This window comes from Lepisma saccharinum, chromosome 10 (assembly GCF_977018435.1).
Source record: "Lepisma saccharinum chromosome 10, izLepSacc3.1, whole genome shotgun sequence".
NCBI classification, from domain to species: Eukaryota; Metazoa; Arthropoda; class Insecta; order Zygentoma; family Lepismatidae; genus Lepisma; species Lepisma saccharinum.
In genome coordinates this window covers 32106107-32126959 of record NC_139238.1, presented here as the reverse complement: position 1 = coordinate 32126959, position 20853 = coordinate 32106107, and the positions used below count along the sequence as shown (strand labels likewise).

Here is a 20853-nt window from a genome sequence, read left to right as displayed (position 1 = left end):
GCATCCTAGTGATTCCAAAGAGATTCGTCTGTCCATGTTTTGCCTAAGTTTCACATGTACTCGAAATCAAGTGGAAATTTTTACATCAAACTGCAATATGCTATAGAACCATATCGACAGATGTTTAAATCTTTTTATCAACTAGTCCCGTTCGTATACCCCTGACCCCCGCAAATAGGACAGCACAACTACGCTATTCTTTAGAATGTAAGTAAACAGTCTCACCTTGCGACAACGAACGTTGATGAAACTTGAACATTACTGCGTGGAAAGATCTTTTAACCAAATTAATTATGGTAGTTAAAGGTAAAAGCAAAGAAGTCACTGACCCTTCTTGCCTTTGTAAAAACATTACAATCCTCACCTTGACGATTACTCAGTTACATAAAAATTCCATGGATAGTTAATAGAAAAATAGTGTTTTTACTGACATAAGAAAAATATATATGGAATGTAGCCATGATTTCGAACCTGTGAACGCTACCTAAGATTGGTGGGGATTTCAATATGCAAATAGTCGGGTGTTCAAATAGAAGCTTTCGCTTCACCTAATTCTCAGAAAACAGATTCAGGCTATTTCTGCATATCAATAATTATGAAAATTGGCCGTACGAGAACTCAAAAATTGTTACAAGAAGGATCTAACTTTTCTCCCAAATAATACCATGATGGTCACTTGTTAGTACTGTTTTGGATAAATGCAACGTCGGAAATCCAGTATGAGACTTGTCAGGAATGAACTGTTGAAGAACAGCAACTGACTTCTCTTGCATGATAATTCACCACGACACTTCGCGCTTTCTGTGAAGCAGTTTCTGACCTCGAATTCGATCTCTCTATGATGGAACACCTCCCCCCCAAATGTGCCAGATTTGGCCCCGGCAGACTTCTTCCTCTTCCCTAAACTTAAGTGTGCAATGAAAGGGGAACGTTTTAGCACCAAAGTGCTGTGACACAGTGACTCGGGCAGATTTCATTACAGAACTTCCATCATGCTTTCGACCAGCTACATGACAAATATCAGATTTGTGCGGAATCTAAGCAACATTTCCATACACTGATGTTTGTTTTCACATACTGATTCCAGTCTCATTACGTATCAGACAGACTGTATGTGGTTTGCGAGACGTTCATGAGACAAAAATTACCGAGAGTCCACTTAACATTTTCCTTAGGTAATTACAATTATCACTTATTTCTAAATAGCTTTGAGTGCAAGTGAGTCATATTGTCATGTTCAAGAAAACGAGATTTAATTTGTTGCACATAAGAGCAAATAACTCTCTTTTTCATGAGGCAAGAATGGAAATAGTTTACGACGAATGAAATGTAAATTACAGAGTTTAAAGAATTTTAAAGTACTAAAATAAATAGCAAGACCTCAGCTAGTGGAATAGACTAGATAATTGTATACATCTGGCATATGAACCTATGGGCAAATGTGTATATAATTTTTCGTTTCTTGAGAGTCGAGTTCATGCGGATCAAAGTAACCACACAACTTAACCTTTTCACCATATCTTCTTTTGTGCTTTGCGCCAAGAGTCTGTACATATAAATAAGTTGTTGTTGTTGTTGATTTGGTGTTTTAAGTCCACTTTATGCACAGTAAGGCTAATCGGGACTGGACCTACAGTTTAAAGTGGGATCCGAACCACTATGTACCTCCACCGGGTATCGAACCCGGGACCCCTTGATTGCAAGGTCATAAATAAGTAATGGTGCTATTTTCAGAAGGTACATTGTTTTCGTTTGCACTCAAAGTTACCGACATCGAACAGGCAACTAAAGCGACTGTGCAATTTGCACTCTGCAAATGTAATACAAATGTACTAATTTTCTTACTCTTTGTTCGCACGTCGGGTTATGAACATGGTGGCGCCGTGCGCTATGACGTCACTCGAAACCTATAGTAGGTGGTGTGTCTTGAGGGTAGGATTAGATGATAACTGCGGTTACAAGAGTGTGGGTCTTAGTGCGTGGGAAACAGGTGAGTGTGACCTTCTCGCGCCTATTATAAAGTAAACAACAACAATATAATTTTATGGATAGACACACAAAAATATCAATTGCTAATTCTTTGGCAGTCGGAAATAGTGTTGGACCATCCAAGGTTAGCTTCTTTTACACGTGGGAATACAGATATAAAAATTATAATTAGTGTCTCACCGAAATAACCTCTTACGGCGTAGAAAATGTCTGCACAATGCCTACCTGTTGCATCCCTCCATCTTCGTCTTGGCCTTCCAACAGGTCTCGTACCATCATGTTTCCCAACAAGAATCCTGCAAACTCTTCTTTCCTCTCCCATTCGTGCCGCATGGCCTGCCCACCTGAGTCTTCTTAATTTAATTTTTCTAGTACTATCTGTACCGAAATACAAATTATGCCGTTCTAAATTATGTAAACTTCTCCACTCACCTGTTTCCTCATCCATTTTACGTCCAACTATTATTCTGAGGATTTTATTTTCAAATACTTTTAATTAATGTTCATCTTTCAGTACTTTGTTAGTCTTTCTCTTCCCCTTCGTATTGGATACAGCCATGGTAACTTGCTGCAAGGGGTAGACTATCCAATGTGTCTTGCATCTATATGATTTTAAGTGTTCAGCATGTTCTTATGGAATGTGTAGATTTTCCTTTCCTCAGACAAACTTTTAATCTTCCCAACTGTTTATAATCTATGTTGAGTGATGATGACAGAGTTTCAACAGACAGTTTTAGCTTTTTGAGAAGAGCTGTCCTCTTACACTGTTTCTGAGGAAGCTCTTGGTGTATTCTTATATTTTGTATTTCATGTACAATTCCCTTTACAACCTCGAATCTTGAACCATTCTCAATGAGGTCTTTACCTTTAAGAAAAAAAAATGATGAATGGAACTTGTGGTGTAATAATTCATTAGAAAGTGTTGGTGAAAGTTATCGTCCTTATGTTGATTACACTAGGAAAAAAACCTTGATTTTATAATTGTAAAGGTTCAAGAAATGCAATTGTTTTAATAAATAGGTTAAGAAGTGGTCACGCGAAAACATATCATCATTTATTTAAAACACACATTTTGAAATCTCTGAATTGTGACTGTGGTGATTTAAGGGGCGATGCTCAACATATTATTTTGGAATGCCCAATTCACTCAGAGAAAACAAAGTCTTTATAAAAAACATTATTAAAAATTAATGTTCCTTTCCCATTAATATGACATCAATGTTCTATGCTCCAGATGTTAGAATTGGATATGCTATACTTGCTTTTTTGAGAAAAGCTGATATAAAATTATAATATATTTCTGTTACTGAATGAGTTAATGTAGTTATATAAAATTGAATTTAAACCTTTTTTTAAAATTTCTGTGTAAAATTGATATTTAAAAATGTATGTTATATACTTATAATGTATGCTGGGAATAAACAGCCACCTATAAAGCTGTAAGTCCAATAAATATTTATTGAGAAGTTGAGTTGAGTCACGGCCATCTTTAATAGATGCCGGAGCCTTCAATTTGGCAACCCTGTAAACCGTGACATCAGCCGGCCGATGTTTCTCGGAAGAAAGATTAGATAATGAACGTCCAAAAGCAAAAAGAGTAATAATTTTATGTAGCCTATTCATCCCGTAATAACTTCATTCGCTCAAATTGTATTCTCTATTGCAGTGGAATTCAACCTTTTTCGCGTACCCCTAAAGAAACTTTTCCACTCAAGCGTGTACCCCCCCCCCTTCCCCGAGTTATCCTTAATTCAGATTATACATAACTACATCTAAAATAAATTATGCAAACCATTACCTATTAAATAACACAGTTTTACTATAAAAAGGAGAATTATAAAATAAATAAAGGAAAATTACGGGTATAGAAAAAATATATTATGAACTTTAATATTTCTTACCTGTTAATGAGAAGGCTGAGCTTGTTTTCTGCACACCAGCTCCTCGATTCGTGGCTGAATCTTCGTTAGTGCGAGTATCAGTGGTGATTCTGGATTCAGGCGATTTCTGTGTTTCGTTTTGATGGCTGTCAATGTAGAAAAACCCTGCTCACACAAATAAGCGGAGGGGAAGGGAAGAAGGCGTGTGATGGCAGTGTCACTACGTTCAATATACTCTTTGCGTGCGTAACACCAGAACTCGCAAATAGACACTTTTTCGAATTTTATTTCAAGTGATCTATCAGTGGACATTTCCAGCAGACTTTCTTTTAATTTTACAGGAAGATCAGAGGAATTGATGGCGGTGGTGGAAAATGGATTTGTAATCCAATCTTGTCTGTTATCGCCTTTCTCAATTTCTGGAAAATATTTCAAAAAATGTAACCTGAGATTTTCTAGGTGGAATTTGATTATTTCCAGAAGTTCAACAGCAATACTAACATCATTTTGTCCACAATATTCCAACACAGTTGGAAAAACTGCAATATTTCCTTCATTAACGCAATCAATCCAAAGTAATACCAGAGCGTATAGAAGAGAAAGTGTGCGCACATCGGTTTCTTCCCGTAAGCCAAGTGAATAGAGCGGTGCCCCACCGAAACACTGGCAGCACCTTCGCTTGCGACGAGCGTCTTCTGCTTGCAGTGCGGCCGCGCTTTATGTAGAGCGTTGTGTTTTGTTGTGCTAGAATAACATTGTGTACTTTTATTAATGACAACGTTGTTACGTTATTGAGTTTAGTGTCGTTAGACTTGTGATTGATCCGTTGTGACTAGTTTGTGTTGTGTTCAACGCATTATTATTGTGTTTGAGACAGCAGCGAGCGAAAACTACAAGATGCCTACGTGTTTCATACCAGGCTGTAGATCTGGATATGACCGCTGTTCTTCAGCTAGTAGACATTTTTTAGGCCACCTAAAGACAGTAATGGTTTCTCAAAATGGTAGAGTGCTATCCCTAGGAAAGATACAAACTAAGTCATAATTGCTATGTGTGTGATATTCATTTTTCCACTGACCTCTTAGTGATAGTGGATTCGTTCATAGTGGATGGCGAAATAGTAGAAATTCCACGACAAAGGTGGAAATTAAAACCAGAAGCAGTTCCTCATATATTTCCTAATCTGCCCAAGACATTTAAGAAGCGAAAATCTCCCATGAAAAGACAATCCTTGCGGACAGATGATAATGAAGTAAGTACTCGTTGCAATGTATCATTAAGCTTATGAGTAGAGGATGATTTTCTTCACACTTCGGATGCTAGCAATACAATAGCATTGCTAAAGAAAAAACTTAAGAATCAGAAACGCAATTTAATTAGAACGCAGAATAAACTAACGGTAGCACAGGCTAAAATAAATTTGCTTGAAAAAGGCGTTAAAGATGCTATATTAAAGACAACGGTCACACAGTCAAAACAATTTTCGTCCCTTAGCAAAAATCAAAAAATTGTAATTGATACAATCTTAAAGAAATGCCAACTGAAAAGTAAGACGGGAATGAGATACAGTTCTGAGTTTATACTGGATTCTCTTCTTTTAAAAATTAAGTCCCCCAAGGGGTATAGACACTGCTTGTATCACGATTTGCTACCTTTGCCTTCTGAAGCTCACTTTAGAAAATTGGTGAAGGGTCTTTATTGGCCTTATGGCGTATATCGACGATATAACACATTATTTTAGTGAAGGGGTCAGAATTATTGGTTTTACATCTGACGGTAGCCAATCTAACAAAAAGTTATGGAAATGCTTAGGAATTTCCGGAAACAGAAACAATCTTAAGTGCTCTATATCCAATCCAGCTGACTCTAGTAGAAAGCTTTGGGCATTTTCAGACGCATATATATTTAAATGCATAAGGAATAACTTCCATGATAAAGTGCAGGTGTACTATAATGGTGATATTGTTGATTATTCATTTTACAGAAAAGTGTATGAACATGATTCATCTACTGAACTTTCCGGTATGAAAGCTTGCTACAAAGTGACCTCTGCTCATTTGGATCCTAATTCATTCCAACGAATGAATGTAAGACTCGCAATGCAGCTGTTCAGCAGATCTGTGGCTAATGGAATAAAATTTTATCGGAGTATTAATGCAGAGGGGTTAGAATGCAGTGAAACAACGGAAAATTTCACAAGGGACCTAAACTGCCTGGTTGACGCATTAAATTCATTCACTCCTGCACAGGCACTATATAAAGGATCAGAAGCACATACAACTTTAATAAAATGGAATGCTGTCCTTAGAGATAATCGAAATTCCTTCGCTTCAGAAAAAACTCTAGAGTCCTTAAGAGTGACTCTAGAAAGTACTTTAGAAGTGTCCGAATATTTGTGGAAGAACAATTACAAGTACGTTTTGACAGGAAAATTTAATCAAGATCCCCCAGAACGCCATTTTGGTATATTTCGGTCGTTCACTTGTGATGATCATCCCTCCACTGTGAATTTTCTGCACTTACATATGCTGCAATCAATTTACGTATCAGCAAAACTTGCTTTATTATCGGGCGGAAACTGTGAATACAGGACTGAATCTCCTCTGACGTCTTTTGTTAATCAAATGCGAACTCTGGCAAGATCAACCGAAAATAAAAATATTTCGGTGAAGAAGCAAGCTGAAAATAAAATAAGGGGAAAAAATTCCATTGTTGAAGATGAAATTCAAATACATGACTGGGAAAACAACATACCGAACTTAATGACCAAAGTGTTGGTAAAGAATACTTGGTGTATCATTTCCAAAGGGACGGATTGTAAACTGTGTACAACTTTTCTGCACGAGGAACCAACTAATGTACCTGCCTCACTTACTAATCCAAGACTATGGTTCGGGCGACGGCTGTAAATACTTTACCTATGCATCGAAAAGTGTTTATGATGTCCTGTTACGAGTGGAAGAAGTTGTTGCAGAAAAAGTATCATGTGCTAATAGTTTACAGGGTGATATATTTTTTGAGTGTTTGGACAATTTAAATATAATTGCTGTAAAAACTTCGCAATTAGGATGCTGTGAAGATCATGTGCTGCGTACGCTACCTAAACTCGTATTTCACTATCTGAAATGTCGATTTTTTTTCCGCACCAAGGAGATAAGAAAGGAATTAAGTGCCTCGAAGACAGAAAAATCATCTCGGAAATTCTCCAAACTATCCAGCTGCTGTGCTCTTCTACAAACGTAAGTAACATGCATTTTTGTTTCTTATGTAGTTAGTTATGGAAGCAACGCGAGCATCTTCCGCGCCGTCTCAAACGTCACCACTGCCATCTAGGCTGTGGACCACGGCAACTCAGGCAGTGCCCACACTATTCCTTCTATACGCTCTGATAATACTTCCTTATAAAATCCCTTCACTTTCTCAGGGGCTTTAAATTTTTTTGTCGAAGCCTTGGAGTTGAAGATTGAGATCGTTAAATTTGTTGAATATATCCGTCAAGTAAGCTAGTTTTCAAAGCCACTGTTCATTCTCAAAATACGCCACCAGATCGGATTTTAATTTTGAAAGGAAACATTTTACCTCATTTTTCAGTTCAAAAAGACGAGTCAATACGCGTCCTCGCGATAACCACCGCACCTCGGTGTGCATAAACAGTTGAGTGTGTGCGGATACCATCTCCTCGCACATGTTTTTGAAAATACTGGAGTTCAGTGCACGCGACTTGATTAAGTTGACTACTTTTACAGCAATGTTCAGCGTTTCGTCTAAATCAAGAGTTATTTTTTTCGCGATCAAATTTTCTCTGTGTATAATGCAATGTTCCCAAATTATTTGAGGGTTAATTTGGCGAATACGAGCAATAAGTCCGATATTATGACCTGTCAGTGAAGCAGCACCATCTGTGGATAAACTTACACACCAGTCCTACGACAAATTTAATTCTAATGTTTTGAAATTATTAAGAATTTTAAAAATATCCTCTCCCATTGTATGTTATGGTAATTGTTTACATCCCAGAACTTCATCACTAATAGCACACTTCTTAACGTCAAAATACGGAACATATATAAGTAGCTCGGCATCATCGCAGACACCCACCGATTCATCGATTTGAATCGCAAATCTTTTGTCCATTTTAATGCTTTCTACTATTTTGTTATGTCCTAATATTAATGACATAAACAGAAATAAACATCTCAAGATTTTAACTTCATAATTAAATATATTCAAACTTGTAACAAGGTGGATTACATGATTAAAACTTAAATCATCCATAAGACACATAAACAAGATGCATAATCGTTGCTATGCACAGACTATGTATATTGGCCATAACTGCTAGTTCACCACATACAATAATGTATTTTATAATATATATCAATCTTCTCCCCTTCTAGAGAAAACAAACTGATGAGGGGTAAAACGCTCTTGGCCTTTTTACTCTTTGAGATTTCCTTCTTACAAACTCACTTCCTCCCTTCGAAGACGAACTGGTTCCTGGACCAAGTCTGTCGCTTCCTTCGAATATGAGCTACTTTCTTGCTTCGGAGACGAACCGTGAGCATTGTGTTCTTCACTGTCGCTTAGTTCCTGCCGATGCATTTAATTTTTAATCGGAGTATATAAATATGCATGATATGCACTATCGTCATATTCCTTGGGTATTTCTGACTGATTTGAATCTCCTCCTGTTTCATGAAGAATCTTTAAAAAGGAATAGTGTACATTTTTTGTATCTGCCACTTTCTACATCTCTTACTTTATACACAGCAAAACTACATCTTTCAACAATCTCTCCTTTCCGATATATTTTTCTTTCAGGGCAGTAATAATATACTTTACATCCAATTGAAAATTTCTCACATTCATAATGAACATTTTTAGTGTCATCTTTAATGATTATATTACTTGCAGTGTTGTAAGAAAACATCAATGAAGTTGGAGATGTTCCAGTTGATGGCAATTGAGTGTTGCTATGCCAGTGTATTACTGTACGCAGTAGTGATTCTACTTCAGTATTTAATTTTCTAACATTCCCTTTTGGAAAATCTCCTGTGAGGGTTACATACCTTTTCACGGTATTGACAACCGTTTCCCGAAGGTTTATATGGGTTTATATGGGCAGGAATGCTTTAGTTCAATGCCCAACCTTTGGCAGAACATCTTAAATTGTTCACTTGCAAAGTGTTGTCCATTATCTGAGACTAACTCTTTTGGAGAACCAAGTATATAAAATTGGCTTTTTAAATGTATAATTGCTTCCTGAGCCGTTAAATTAGAACATTGCCAAACCTTCAAAAATTTCGTGTGAGCATCAACACACAACAGGAATAAATAACCTTTGAAATAGAAATGATCGACATGTACACGTTCCATAGGTTGTGATGTCGGTGTCTATGATATGAATTGTCCTTTTGCTGGAGCTCTTGCATTCGTCTGACAAGCATCGCATTTTGCAACAAAACTTTCAATGTCAGAAGTCATTTTAGGCCACCAAACTAAATCTCTGCAAATCTGTTTTAATCTCACTAAGCCACTGTGCAGACCATGAATTTGAGTGAGAAACTTGCATCGCAGTGTCTCTGGCAATACAATTCTATTTCCCCACATCAACAATCCATCTTCTGTTGACAGTTCCAGACGTTTCTTCCATAAAGCTACTGCTTCCTCATTGATTTGTGGATCAATTCCTCTTGGCCAACCATTCTTAACGTAAATTGTTATTTTAGACAACAATTCATCGTGTGTTGTATGTTCCTTGATCTCCGATATTCGTAACGGTTGTAACTTTTGTTCTAGATCTGCATACGCTGTTAAAACCAAATCTGATTGCAATTCTTCAGGTAGTGGTAATCTTGACAAAGCATCTGCTATGGGAACCTTCTTAGAATACACTGTTTCATAATTCAGAGATGCCATGAATATTTTCCACCTTTGCCAACGTGCATTGTGTTGCATTGGCACTGGTGTATTCGAATGAAGCAATGATTTCGCAGTCGTTGAACCAGTGTATATTGTAAATTTTCGACCTGCCAGATATAAATAAAAATGCTTACTTAACAGACAATACAATGGCTAATGCCTCTCTTTCTCCCTGACAGTAATTCCTCTGAGCAAGTGAAAGTGTGGCTGAAAAACACGCCACTGTTCGATGTTCACCATCTATCCTGTGCCCTAATCGTGCTCCAACACCGTAGCAAGAACTATCCGTTTCTAGGATTATTTCTTTTGAAGGATCGAAAGGAATTATAGCAGGTGTCTGAACAATCTTATCTTTAACAGCCTTAAATTCCGATACACATTGATTAGACCACAACCATTTTTCGCCTTTCAGAAGTCGATATAGGTGTGGTATTATAGATGACAAGTTGTGTAGAAAACGGCTTTGAAATGCAACCATCCCTAAAAAAACTTTGTAGTTGAACCTTATCCTTTGGCTCTGGACTTTCTAAAATAGCACGCACATGCTTTTCAGTTGGTGTGATTCCATTTGCCGTGAAACGTCTTCCTAAGTAAATCACTTCTTGCACTAGGAATTCAGATTTACTTAAATTGACTTTAACATTATAATCTTTAGAGCGTTCCAGAACTTGTTTTGTTCTTAGGAAACATTCTTGTAGACTATCTCCAGAAATGATAACATCATCAATAAATGCTGCAACTCTTTCCAATCCTGTTAAAATTGAATCAATTACCTGTTGGAAAAGCTGGGACGAAACATTTGTACCAAATGGTAAACGTTGCATTCTGTACAAGTGAGAATCATAATTTAAACACAATATGTTTTGTGAGTCTGGATGCAGACTAACTTGTAAAAATGCTGAACGTAAATCAAGCCTGGTGTAGTACTTTCTTATTTTAACTGTTTGTAAAATATCAGGAAAGTCTGAAAGAGGATACATTAAACCATCGGTTTGAAAATTGACCGTTTTCGAGTAATCTACACAGATACGTATAGAATTATTTGATTTCTTAACTGGCACAATAGGACTAGCCCATTCTGAATGTTCTATAGGAGCTATAATATTCTGCTTACACATATTATCTATTTCTTGTTTTATTTGATCTCGTAATGAATATGCTATTCTGTACGCTTTCCTGAACACAGGCCTAGCATTCTTCTGTAAAGGTATTGATACCTTGAAATCTTTAATGGGTGTACTACTATCCTCATTAAACAATTCTGCAAAAGATGTCAGTAATTGTGAACGACAGTCTTCAATGTTCATTTGTTTTATATTATTTGAATTATGTACGTCGGCTTTACATTTGTTCAGAATCATGGCTTTTCTATTTTGCCCTTGCACATTTGATGTTCGTGAACATTCACCTATATCATCAATCCTTTGCTGATGTACCTTTGGAGTATCCATTATTTTCGAACAAGCATCTGGTAGCGAATCTTTTGATTCCAAACCTAAGCAAGCATGTGTAGAATCTTAATTTTGAATGTAATCAGTTTCAGGAAACTCATTTAGAAGTTTGCTGCTCCAATCACCAAATAATATGTTCATTCCAAGTCTACCAATTAATATAATTGTATTAATCTTATCTCCAACAACAAAAGGCATCATGTACATTTTGCCATGATAGTAATGTTTTAAGCTTAATTGGCCTAATAAACACAATCTTTCACCTGACATCGAAGTATATGAATTTAATAACGGACACAGTGCGAAACTAACTAACTAACTCTCTAGCCTTCTTAAACCCGAAGGTTCATGGCTGCAGCAACACAGGCCTTCCATCTGTTCCTATCTTGAGCAAGTTCTATATACTCTTTTCCATCCCTACCGATTTCCCTTAGGTCCATCTCAACGTTGTCCCTCCATCTTCGTCTTGGCCTTCCTACAGGTCTCTTACCATCTGGTTTCCCAACAAGAATCCTGTAAACTCCTCTTTCCTCTCCCATTCGTGCCACATGTCCTGCCCACCTAAGTCTTCTTGATTTAATTATTCTAATAATATCTGGACATGAGTACAAATTATGTAGTTCTAAATTATGTAACCTTCTCCACTCACCTGTCTCCTCATCCCTTTTAGGTCCAAAGATTTTCCTAAGGATTTTATTTTCAAATACTCTCAATTTATGTTCCTCTTTCAATGTAAGGGACCAAGATTCACACCCATATAATACTACAGGCAAAATTACTGTTTTGTATATTTTAACTTTTAGTTTCTTAGATATTAAACGAGAAGACAAAAGTTTATGAAGAGAGAAGTAACATGCATTTCCTGAATTAAGCCTACTTTTTATTTCCTCTTTAATATAATTTTCATTTGTTAATATTACTCCTAAGTATTTGAATTTGGAAACTGGTTCAAACGAGTTGTTATCAATAATTAGATTTTGATTATTACCTAACACTTGGTTTCGGCCTGTAAGCATATATTTAGTTTTCTCTTTGTTAACTTCCAAACCTATCTCTTTAGCAGTTTTGGAAAATATTTTAGCATTATTCTTAATTGTATTCACATCATCTCCCAGTAAGTCTACATCATCTGCATATGCTAACAACTGAGTCACACCATTTAATTTTAGTCCTTCTTTAGTTTATTTTACCTTCCTTACAGCATATTCTAAGGCAAAATTAAAGAGCAATGGAGATAATGCATCTCCTTGTTTTAACCCATCATGAATTGTAAATTTGTCAGACATATTATTACCCACACGAATTTTACTTTCTGTTTCACTGGTGCATATTTTTATCATACTAACAAGCTTCTTAGGTATTCCAAACTCTACTAATATATTATATAATTTATCTCTTTTGACCGAATCATATGCTTTTTTGAAATCAATGAATAGCTGATGGACATTTTCATTATATTCCCACTTTTTTTCAACACAGTGTGAAGTTGCCAATAAGATTAGTTAACAAATCTTTGGAAATGAAATTAGCAAAACTACCAGAATCGACAATAGCTTCTAACGATTGGTATTGTATTATAATATTAATGTACAAAGGTAAACGTTCATTTCGCAATGTCATCTGATCAGCTGCGTGTTGCAAATTAAAAATATATTCGTTTGCTTTCTTATTGTACATTTGATGCGTGTTTGTAGTTAAGAAAGTATATGCACTATCTTCTTGCACAGAGAATAAGCTATGTTGAGAATTGTATTCTCCATAACCATTAGCTTTGGTATCCAAATTACTGTTCCTCATTTGACAATTCCTTTATACATACTAGATAAATTGACTGCAGGTTCCTTCCATTGTTTATTTCTTTCGAAACATGCAGCCAAGAAATGTCCTTTCTTCTTACAGAAACTGCAAATAGCATTGAATGCAGGACAGTTCTCTTTGAATGTACAACCTAACCTTGCACAGCGCTTACATTTTAAATCATTTGCCTGATTTTGCCGTGATACAAATTTTTGTCTAAATGCAGTATGGGATTTAGATTGTGGCATGCCGTTGTATGCATTATTTGTTCCGAATCTTGATTCTCTTGTATCTTGTTGATTCTTTGAAAAATGAGCTTTAGCAAACGAATTGTTTGTACCGAATCTACGTGAGCCTTGTATTTGTTTATTTTCACCTACCAAAAATGCATTTTGATTGACTTTATTTTTATTTGTGCGTATTATCTCATGTTGAAGTACTACATCACAAACCTTTTCGAATGTGTTGGGCATGTCTGACAGTAATCTATCTTTTACCATACTATTGAGTAGTCCAAACACGAGTTTTTTCTCTAAGACGAGTGTCTAATTCATCTGTTGTAAACTCACAAGTTATTGCATCAACTTTTAAACGATTTATGTACGATGTAGCTGTCTCATCTTGCTCTTGCTTTATTTGCATAAAAGCGAATCGTTGAATCCATTTATTAACCTGTGGTGCATATAATTTTCGCAATGTATCAACTAGTTCCTCTAAGGTGCAATCTTGTGGATCGTTTGGACTTAATCTGTGTTTCAGCTCTTGATATGGTAAACTTGATACGCACCCACTTATTGTATCATTTTAAGTGTTTAATATGTTAATTGTCTGTGATGACGTAATTTGTTTTGTTCAATTGGGTAGTCTGTTATAGTTATGGACTAACCTTAAAACATTTGATTGTGGGTTGTGAGGAGAGATATTATTATGGATGTTGCTGGAATAATGGAAGTGATTTTGGAAATGTGAATGTGTTAATTTGTGTAGTGAAGAAGTATTATGATCTAAATACACTTTTGTTTGTAATAAGAAGTTTAATTGTGAGTTCAAGTGTTATATATTTACATTAACTGACATCTAAATATATTTTGGGTGTGCGAGAGTTAGCCAAGTTTACGTTAACATATCCTTATATGATTTCCCACTACCTGAGGGCTTCAAAGTAGGCTGATAAGTCTCATGATCGCCGTGGAGGAATAAACGTAAGTTGATCCTTTGAGAATATTCCGGGGAACGTAACAAACTACCGATTACAGAAATAAGAGTAAACACTCGTTTCCTTTCTTGTATATCGTTAGCCTCAATAAAAGCCTTGAATCTTTTAATATACGAATTTATATCCTGGCTTGGGTCATAAGCCTCAAATGCAGGTATAAAACTTATGTGTTTTTCCATACTGGCTCACTTGGACTTAATTACTATAATTCTACTTACAGCAGTAATTATTTATCTTCTTTAATCCTTGAAGCAGCACCATCTGTGGACAAACTTACACATCAGTCCCACAACAAATTTAATTCTAATGTTATGAGATTATTAAGAATATCCTCTACCTTTGTATGTTCTGGTAATTGTTTACATCCCAGAATTTCATCACAAATAGCACATTTCTCAACGTCAAAATACCAAACATATATAAGTAGCTCGGCATCATCGGAGACACCCACCGATTCATGGATTTGAATCGCAAATCTTTGTCCATTTTAATGCTTTCTACTATTTGCTCAACAACATCTTCTGCCATGTCATGAATTCTACGCCCTACACTTGTGTCAGAATTCGGAATTATTTTTATTACGTTGGCGAAATTTTTGTGTAACATTTTGACTGCTATAATCAAAGCGCCAGGAATGATAAGAGATTCAACCGCGGTGTAGGGTGATTTATTTTTGGCAACTAACAACTCATACGGTGTTTGCAGTGCCACCTTTGTTGATTGTATAAAATTCTGTATTACATTTTAACTTTTACCTAAATTTTCCGCTTTGAGCCTGAAAAAATCAACTGGCTTGTCTTTATACTCGTTATGATTGGTTACCAAGTGTCTGTGAAGAAGGGATGGTTTCATACAGTTATTCGATAACGTTTGATTACAAATAACGCAGAGGAGGAGGTGGATCACACGTATTCGATACAAATCCATATGTAATGTAAGATTCATTGTAATACCTGTATTTCACATTTTTCGAGATTTTCGACTTGCTCTTAGATGGTTCAACACTATTTTCACTATTTCACTGATATCCGGTGGAGAAAGAACCGATTCTGCAGCACTTTTCACTGTCGGTGGTTCAACACTAGCGCCACTTTTACTTGTCTCACTGATTTTGCGTTTTCCTCTTATAATGAATTCATCCATGATGCAACAGAAGCTAAAATCACCACACTAATAACGAGAAACTAAACGTAACTATAAAGATGGACAGACGAGAAGAAACTGCACCATCACACAACAGTCACGAAATAACACTGAACTCCCCTTTATCTCCCCTCTTCCCTCCCTCTCTTGCTTTCTCCAGTCCGTAACATACATTCACAAACAATCCCATTATTGTCAGCATTTGAAACAAACAATTCAAATACCATTCGGAGCACGATTAACAATGAGCGGAGCTGCAAGATTTCATTGTTGCAAAGAGTAAACAAAAGCGATTCTTGGAAATAGAGGATAATACAAGTTCTGAGCATAATAATAAATCAGAGTTAGAATCCTTTAGCCTGGTGGTTGGTGGGGGGAGTAACATGAAATCCTTAATGGATCCCTTTCTATATTTACTTTGAGGAAAATGTTGACAAAGAAATGTCTATTTTTTTGTTTCCCTTTATTACATTTTCAAGTTATCTCTGCCAGAAACAGTTTTCATTATTTATAATTATTTTAAAATGTTGGTACCGCCTAAAAAGTCTTCGCGTACCCCCAGGGGTACGAGTACCCAATGTTGAATACCACTGACTAGTGTATTGAACGTTATTTTTCCTAGCAAAAGCAATATGTTATCAAGTTGTTAAAAATATCCATTATATGTTTTGAGCAGCATATTAGCATTTCACGGAGCATTCCGTACGTTTCACATGTGGCGAATCATCGAATATAATAAATATCCCATATAGATGTCATTAATATTCTTCATTATCATGTGCAAAATAAATTAGCGACGTCGAAGAGCTATAGGCTTAAAACATGTTTACGCAAAAAGCAAATTCCACGCTGACGCTGAGAAAGGTTGTGTGCATGAGGCACCACACGCTAAGCTTTTACTTGTATTAAGTACAAGGATTAAAGTACAACACTCAAGCAAGAATTCTGGAAACAATACAAACTAAAACAACCTCTAAGAGCATAAAATTGCCTGACCTAACAAAAACTGTAGAACACAAAATCACTAATTCCTTCACTGTAACACCGCAAGAGAAAAACCATGCAAAATCATTCACTTTCTTGCAGGGACTAGATAGTCACCAGCAGTCGGCATTATTTTAGCCTTGTACATACATGGGCTATATGAAAAAAAAAAAAAATTGTACATATGCACATCGTACAAAATCTTGGCAATTATGTCATAGACTGCTAAAATGAAGACGTTGTACAGAAATATGTAGGCTACGTAAGATTTATTTAAACTATGAATGTAACACTCGTTCAAGCTGGTTTATCACATCCGCAACCACTTTGCATGTCTTACTTTTAGAACTTTAAGTCCAGTGTGTTAGATCTTCCATCATTTAAATATTTGGTAAATTTGTCGTATCGGACAAACGGATTTCTTCAAATTTACAGGAGAAATTACTTACCGAATGCAGTTTCTTTAGACTTGTGGAAGTTCGGGGAAGTGTTTTCTTGCATCGTTGATTGAATTTTGCCGGTAAATCATCTATTTTTCGATATAAATATGTGACCGATGCACGAAAGTTCTTGCATCCATTTACTTCCAGGTGGAAGTAGCCTGTGTGTGATGACGTAATCCCGGTCAGTGTTTCCAAACACGTGTTTTTCTAACTGAAGAAGGCGCGTTTCCACAAATGGTTTGTGGGGCTATGTGTCAATGGTTCGTGGGGCTATGTGTCAATGGTTTGTGGGGCTATGTGTCAATGGTTTCTGGGGCTATGTGTCAATGGTTCGAGGGGCTATGCGAGAATGGTGTGTGGGGCTACGCATATTTTTTTCTAAACCTTTTTTTAACTATTGTAACCTAAACGTGACCCTACCTAACCTAACCTTACCGGAAATGGTTCGTGGGGTTATGTATGAATGGTTCGTGAGGCTATGCGTCAATGGTTTATGGGGCTACGTAGGTATTTTTGGGTGCAGTGGGGTGGAAACACTGCATGCCGAGTACGGTAGTGAAACTGTGACCGCCATTTTGCGTGTTACCGAAGGCAAATAGAAACGAAGAAAACTTACTCGATATGTCGCAAATTAAGCTAAATGCGACCTTCAGCAATGTTTCTCAATGCAGAATACGTAAGTACGACATTCAAATTAAATGAACTAGCAAATTTCAGCCGTTTGTCCGATACCAGAAATTTACCAAATATTTAGTTGTTAGATTCAAATGTCATTCCGAAATGCTAGCAAATAGAATAAGGGCAAGCTACACATTATTGGAAAGTTCCACACTTGATACTGCGTATGAAATGCATAGTTGGCATTGAATTTTCTGCTTATTTCAAGTTATTTAACAGCAAATTTATATTTCAATTGTTAATGTATGTTTTCCACTTACATCGTAATGTCAATCTTCTATCCAGATTTTGAAAAAGGAAAATATTTTACACAGATTCCCGTGTTCCTTTAAGAGTCAACATAAATTTTGCTATTCGCGCCCATGCTATGTAGCTGGATGTTTAGCCCGGCGAGGCAGCGTTGCCACATTTCAGGATTCCGGCCTTTATAAAGCAAGCCGTGGTTGAGTCACAAATACTTTCCGCATTGAGAAACTCAACAACTCAACAAAGATTTATTGGACTTACAGCTTTACAAGTGGCTGTTTATGCCCAGCATACATTATAAGTACATAAGATACATTTTTAATATAAATTTTACACACAAAGTTCATAAACGCTCTTAAATACAATTTTATATAACTACATTAACTCATTCAGTAACAAAAATATATTATAATTTTATATCAGCTTTTCTCCAAAAAGCAAGTATAACATATCCAATTCTAACATCTGGAGCATACAACGTTGAAGTCATATTAATGGGAAAAGGAACATTAAGTTTTGACAAAGTTTTATATAAGGTCTTTCTTTTCTCTGAGTGAATTGGACATTCCAAAATAATATGATGAGCATCACCCCTTAAATCACCACAGTCACAATTCGGAGATTTCGTAATGTGTATTTCAAATAAATGATAATATGTTCTCGCGTGACCACTTCTTAGTCTATTTATTAAAACAATTGCATTTCTTGAACCTTTACAATTATAAAACCAAGGTTTTCTCCTTGTGTAATCAACGTAAGGACGATAACTTTCACCAACACTTTGTAATGAATTATTACACCATAAGTTCCATTCTTCAAAAATTTTCTTCTTAACCCTCGGCAAAAGATCTGTGTAATGCAATGGTAACTGGATTGTATCATTCAATTGAGCATCTTGTTTTGCATATCTGTCTGCTTGTTCATTTCCGTAAATATTAATGTGTGATTTTACCCACACATAATAAACTACTTTTCCATTGCTTATTAAGATATTAGTTGCACGAATACAATTGATGACATATGGTGATATTTTAAATAATTTTTTATAACTAGATTGTATTGCTTGTAAAACACTTTGCGAATCAACTAGTATTAGAAATTTCTGTTCAGGAACTGTACCAATATAAATCAAACCTTGATATACCGCATACATTTCTGCTGTAAATATGGATGCCTCCACTGGTAACCTAAACATTTTTGATATATTTCTTTCAGTATCATAAAGAGTTGCTCCTACTCCACTTTCAGTTTTAGACCCATCTGTATATATGTGATGAAAGTCTTTCCAAGATTCTCTAAACTCAGCTGAATGATTATATTTCGGGAAATATATATTTTGAATTGGTTGTGTGGGAAACATTGAGAAAATAAAATTTTAAATTAAATATACATTAGTTCAGTTACATTAAAGTTAGTACATTAAAACCAATAATTTCATGATTAGCGAGTCCAAGTTTACATCCTATACGAGTAGTTATGAACATTTTGTCAATTTTAGATTCATAAATTTTCTTCTTTTTCGAAACTTATGACTTGTACATTTTCAATCTATTTTACCTCATGAAAACTTTATTCGTCTACTCAACAAAGCAAAAAGATAATATATCATTACACATCTATTTTTTCAGCCAGGCTATTGATCATCATCGATATCCATTTCAGAATTCCTTAATTTTCTTTCCAGTCTGGAAACATCTCGTTGTAAGACACTTTGGTAAAGATGCTCCCTACAACGTGTCTATACAAGTCACTGAGAGCTTCGCTGGCAGAGGATGCAAAGAGCTCATACAGCAGCAAGAAGTTGTTGTTGATGAAGTTGTTCATGTGCCTGGCTACAAGAATAACAATTTTGGTAAGTAGAAATTCTAGAAGATGGCCCACAAGCCACACCACAAAATGTATTTTTGTCAGCTCATTGATACATATTTAATTACATAGTTCGTATTCGTAAACATAGTAAATAGAGTTGCACATAGTTTTCTATAATATGCTTGTGATTGCAGCTTTCATCATACCATTTCATTAGGAAATTATATGTATCTGGTCATATGTGTTAATGGTGGCTTTACTGAGTTTACTCATGTTCATAGCAAAGATGTCAATGGTCTTATTCTTGAATAACAATTTGTTGTAACTTGTGCGCATTCTCCATAATGGAGAACTTCTTGAGAAAAAAATCATTGTTGAATCTTGTTTCTGTAGATAGATTTCGTAATTAAATTGGGAGAGTAGATGCTGAGCATTTACACGCTGTCTAGGGAATCTGTCAAGGAAGGCTGTAGAAAAGGGGAGAAAGCGAGTGTGCGGAGCAAAGAAGTGCATACTGCTGCAAACTGCTGGTAGCTGCGGCCGCGTTTTCCCCTCTACACGCTCACTATTACCTCTCACGCGCTCATTGCTAACTGCACAGAGGACTTGCATTCCTTCAAATGCTCAGAGTTTCTAGAGACAGAGTATTCTTCCTGATTAATAAATTCAGAAGGAAACTATATCTTTTAATGTTCTTCTATGTCACACCTTTGTGAATATAAAGGGTGTCTCAGAAATATTTTCGTTTTTAAAACTATTAAAATAAATACTTAGTTTTTTTGTATAAAGATACATTTATTACCAAAAGAAAGCTTAAACATTGAATTTTTATTTGTGGAAAAGAGTATTGGACAAATGGTGACCGTTCATGTTTTCAGATTCGATTATTCTTGAAGTAAGTATTCGATCCCTCGCCGAAGCATTGCACGAGGAATAGCATTGATTCCATTTGTAATTTTTTGCTTCAATTCTTTCGCATTTTGTGGCATTGGGGTGTATACGTTACTCTTAAGGTAACCCCATAAGAAAAGATCTACTGATTTCAAATCGGGACATCCCGGTGGCCAGTTAATGTCCCGTCTGCGACTGATAACCCTCTCTGAGAATAACTGATGAAGAACATTCAGTGATTCATTGGTGACGTGAGAAGTTTCCCCCATCTTGCTGGAGAAACGTGTTTCTGTTGTAGCCATCATGGTTCTCATTTGGCACTAGCGCTCTGAAGTTACAGATTGGTGAGGATCCTCACTAACAGACTGGCGCACACGGTCAACGTTTCTGTTCGATCATGATGA

At 36.0% G+C, this 20853-nt stretch overlaps 1 protein-coding gene across 1 annotated transcript in view; it reads right to left on the bottom strand.

The window, feature by feature from the left end:
• Positions 1-17983: 17983 nt before the first annotated feature.
• Positions 17984-20853, bottom strand: part of LOC145994310 (protein takeout-like) — a 376069-nt gene continuing 373199 nt past the window's right edge. The window contains exon 7 of the mRNA XM_083130413.1: positions 17984-19581. Within this exon, the coding sequence (XP_082986539.1) occupies positions 19418-19581 (164 nt within the window). The 3' untranslated portion in view covers positions 17984-19417. The remainder of the gene's footprint in view (positions 19582-20853) is intronic.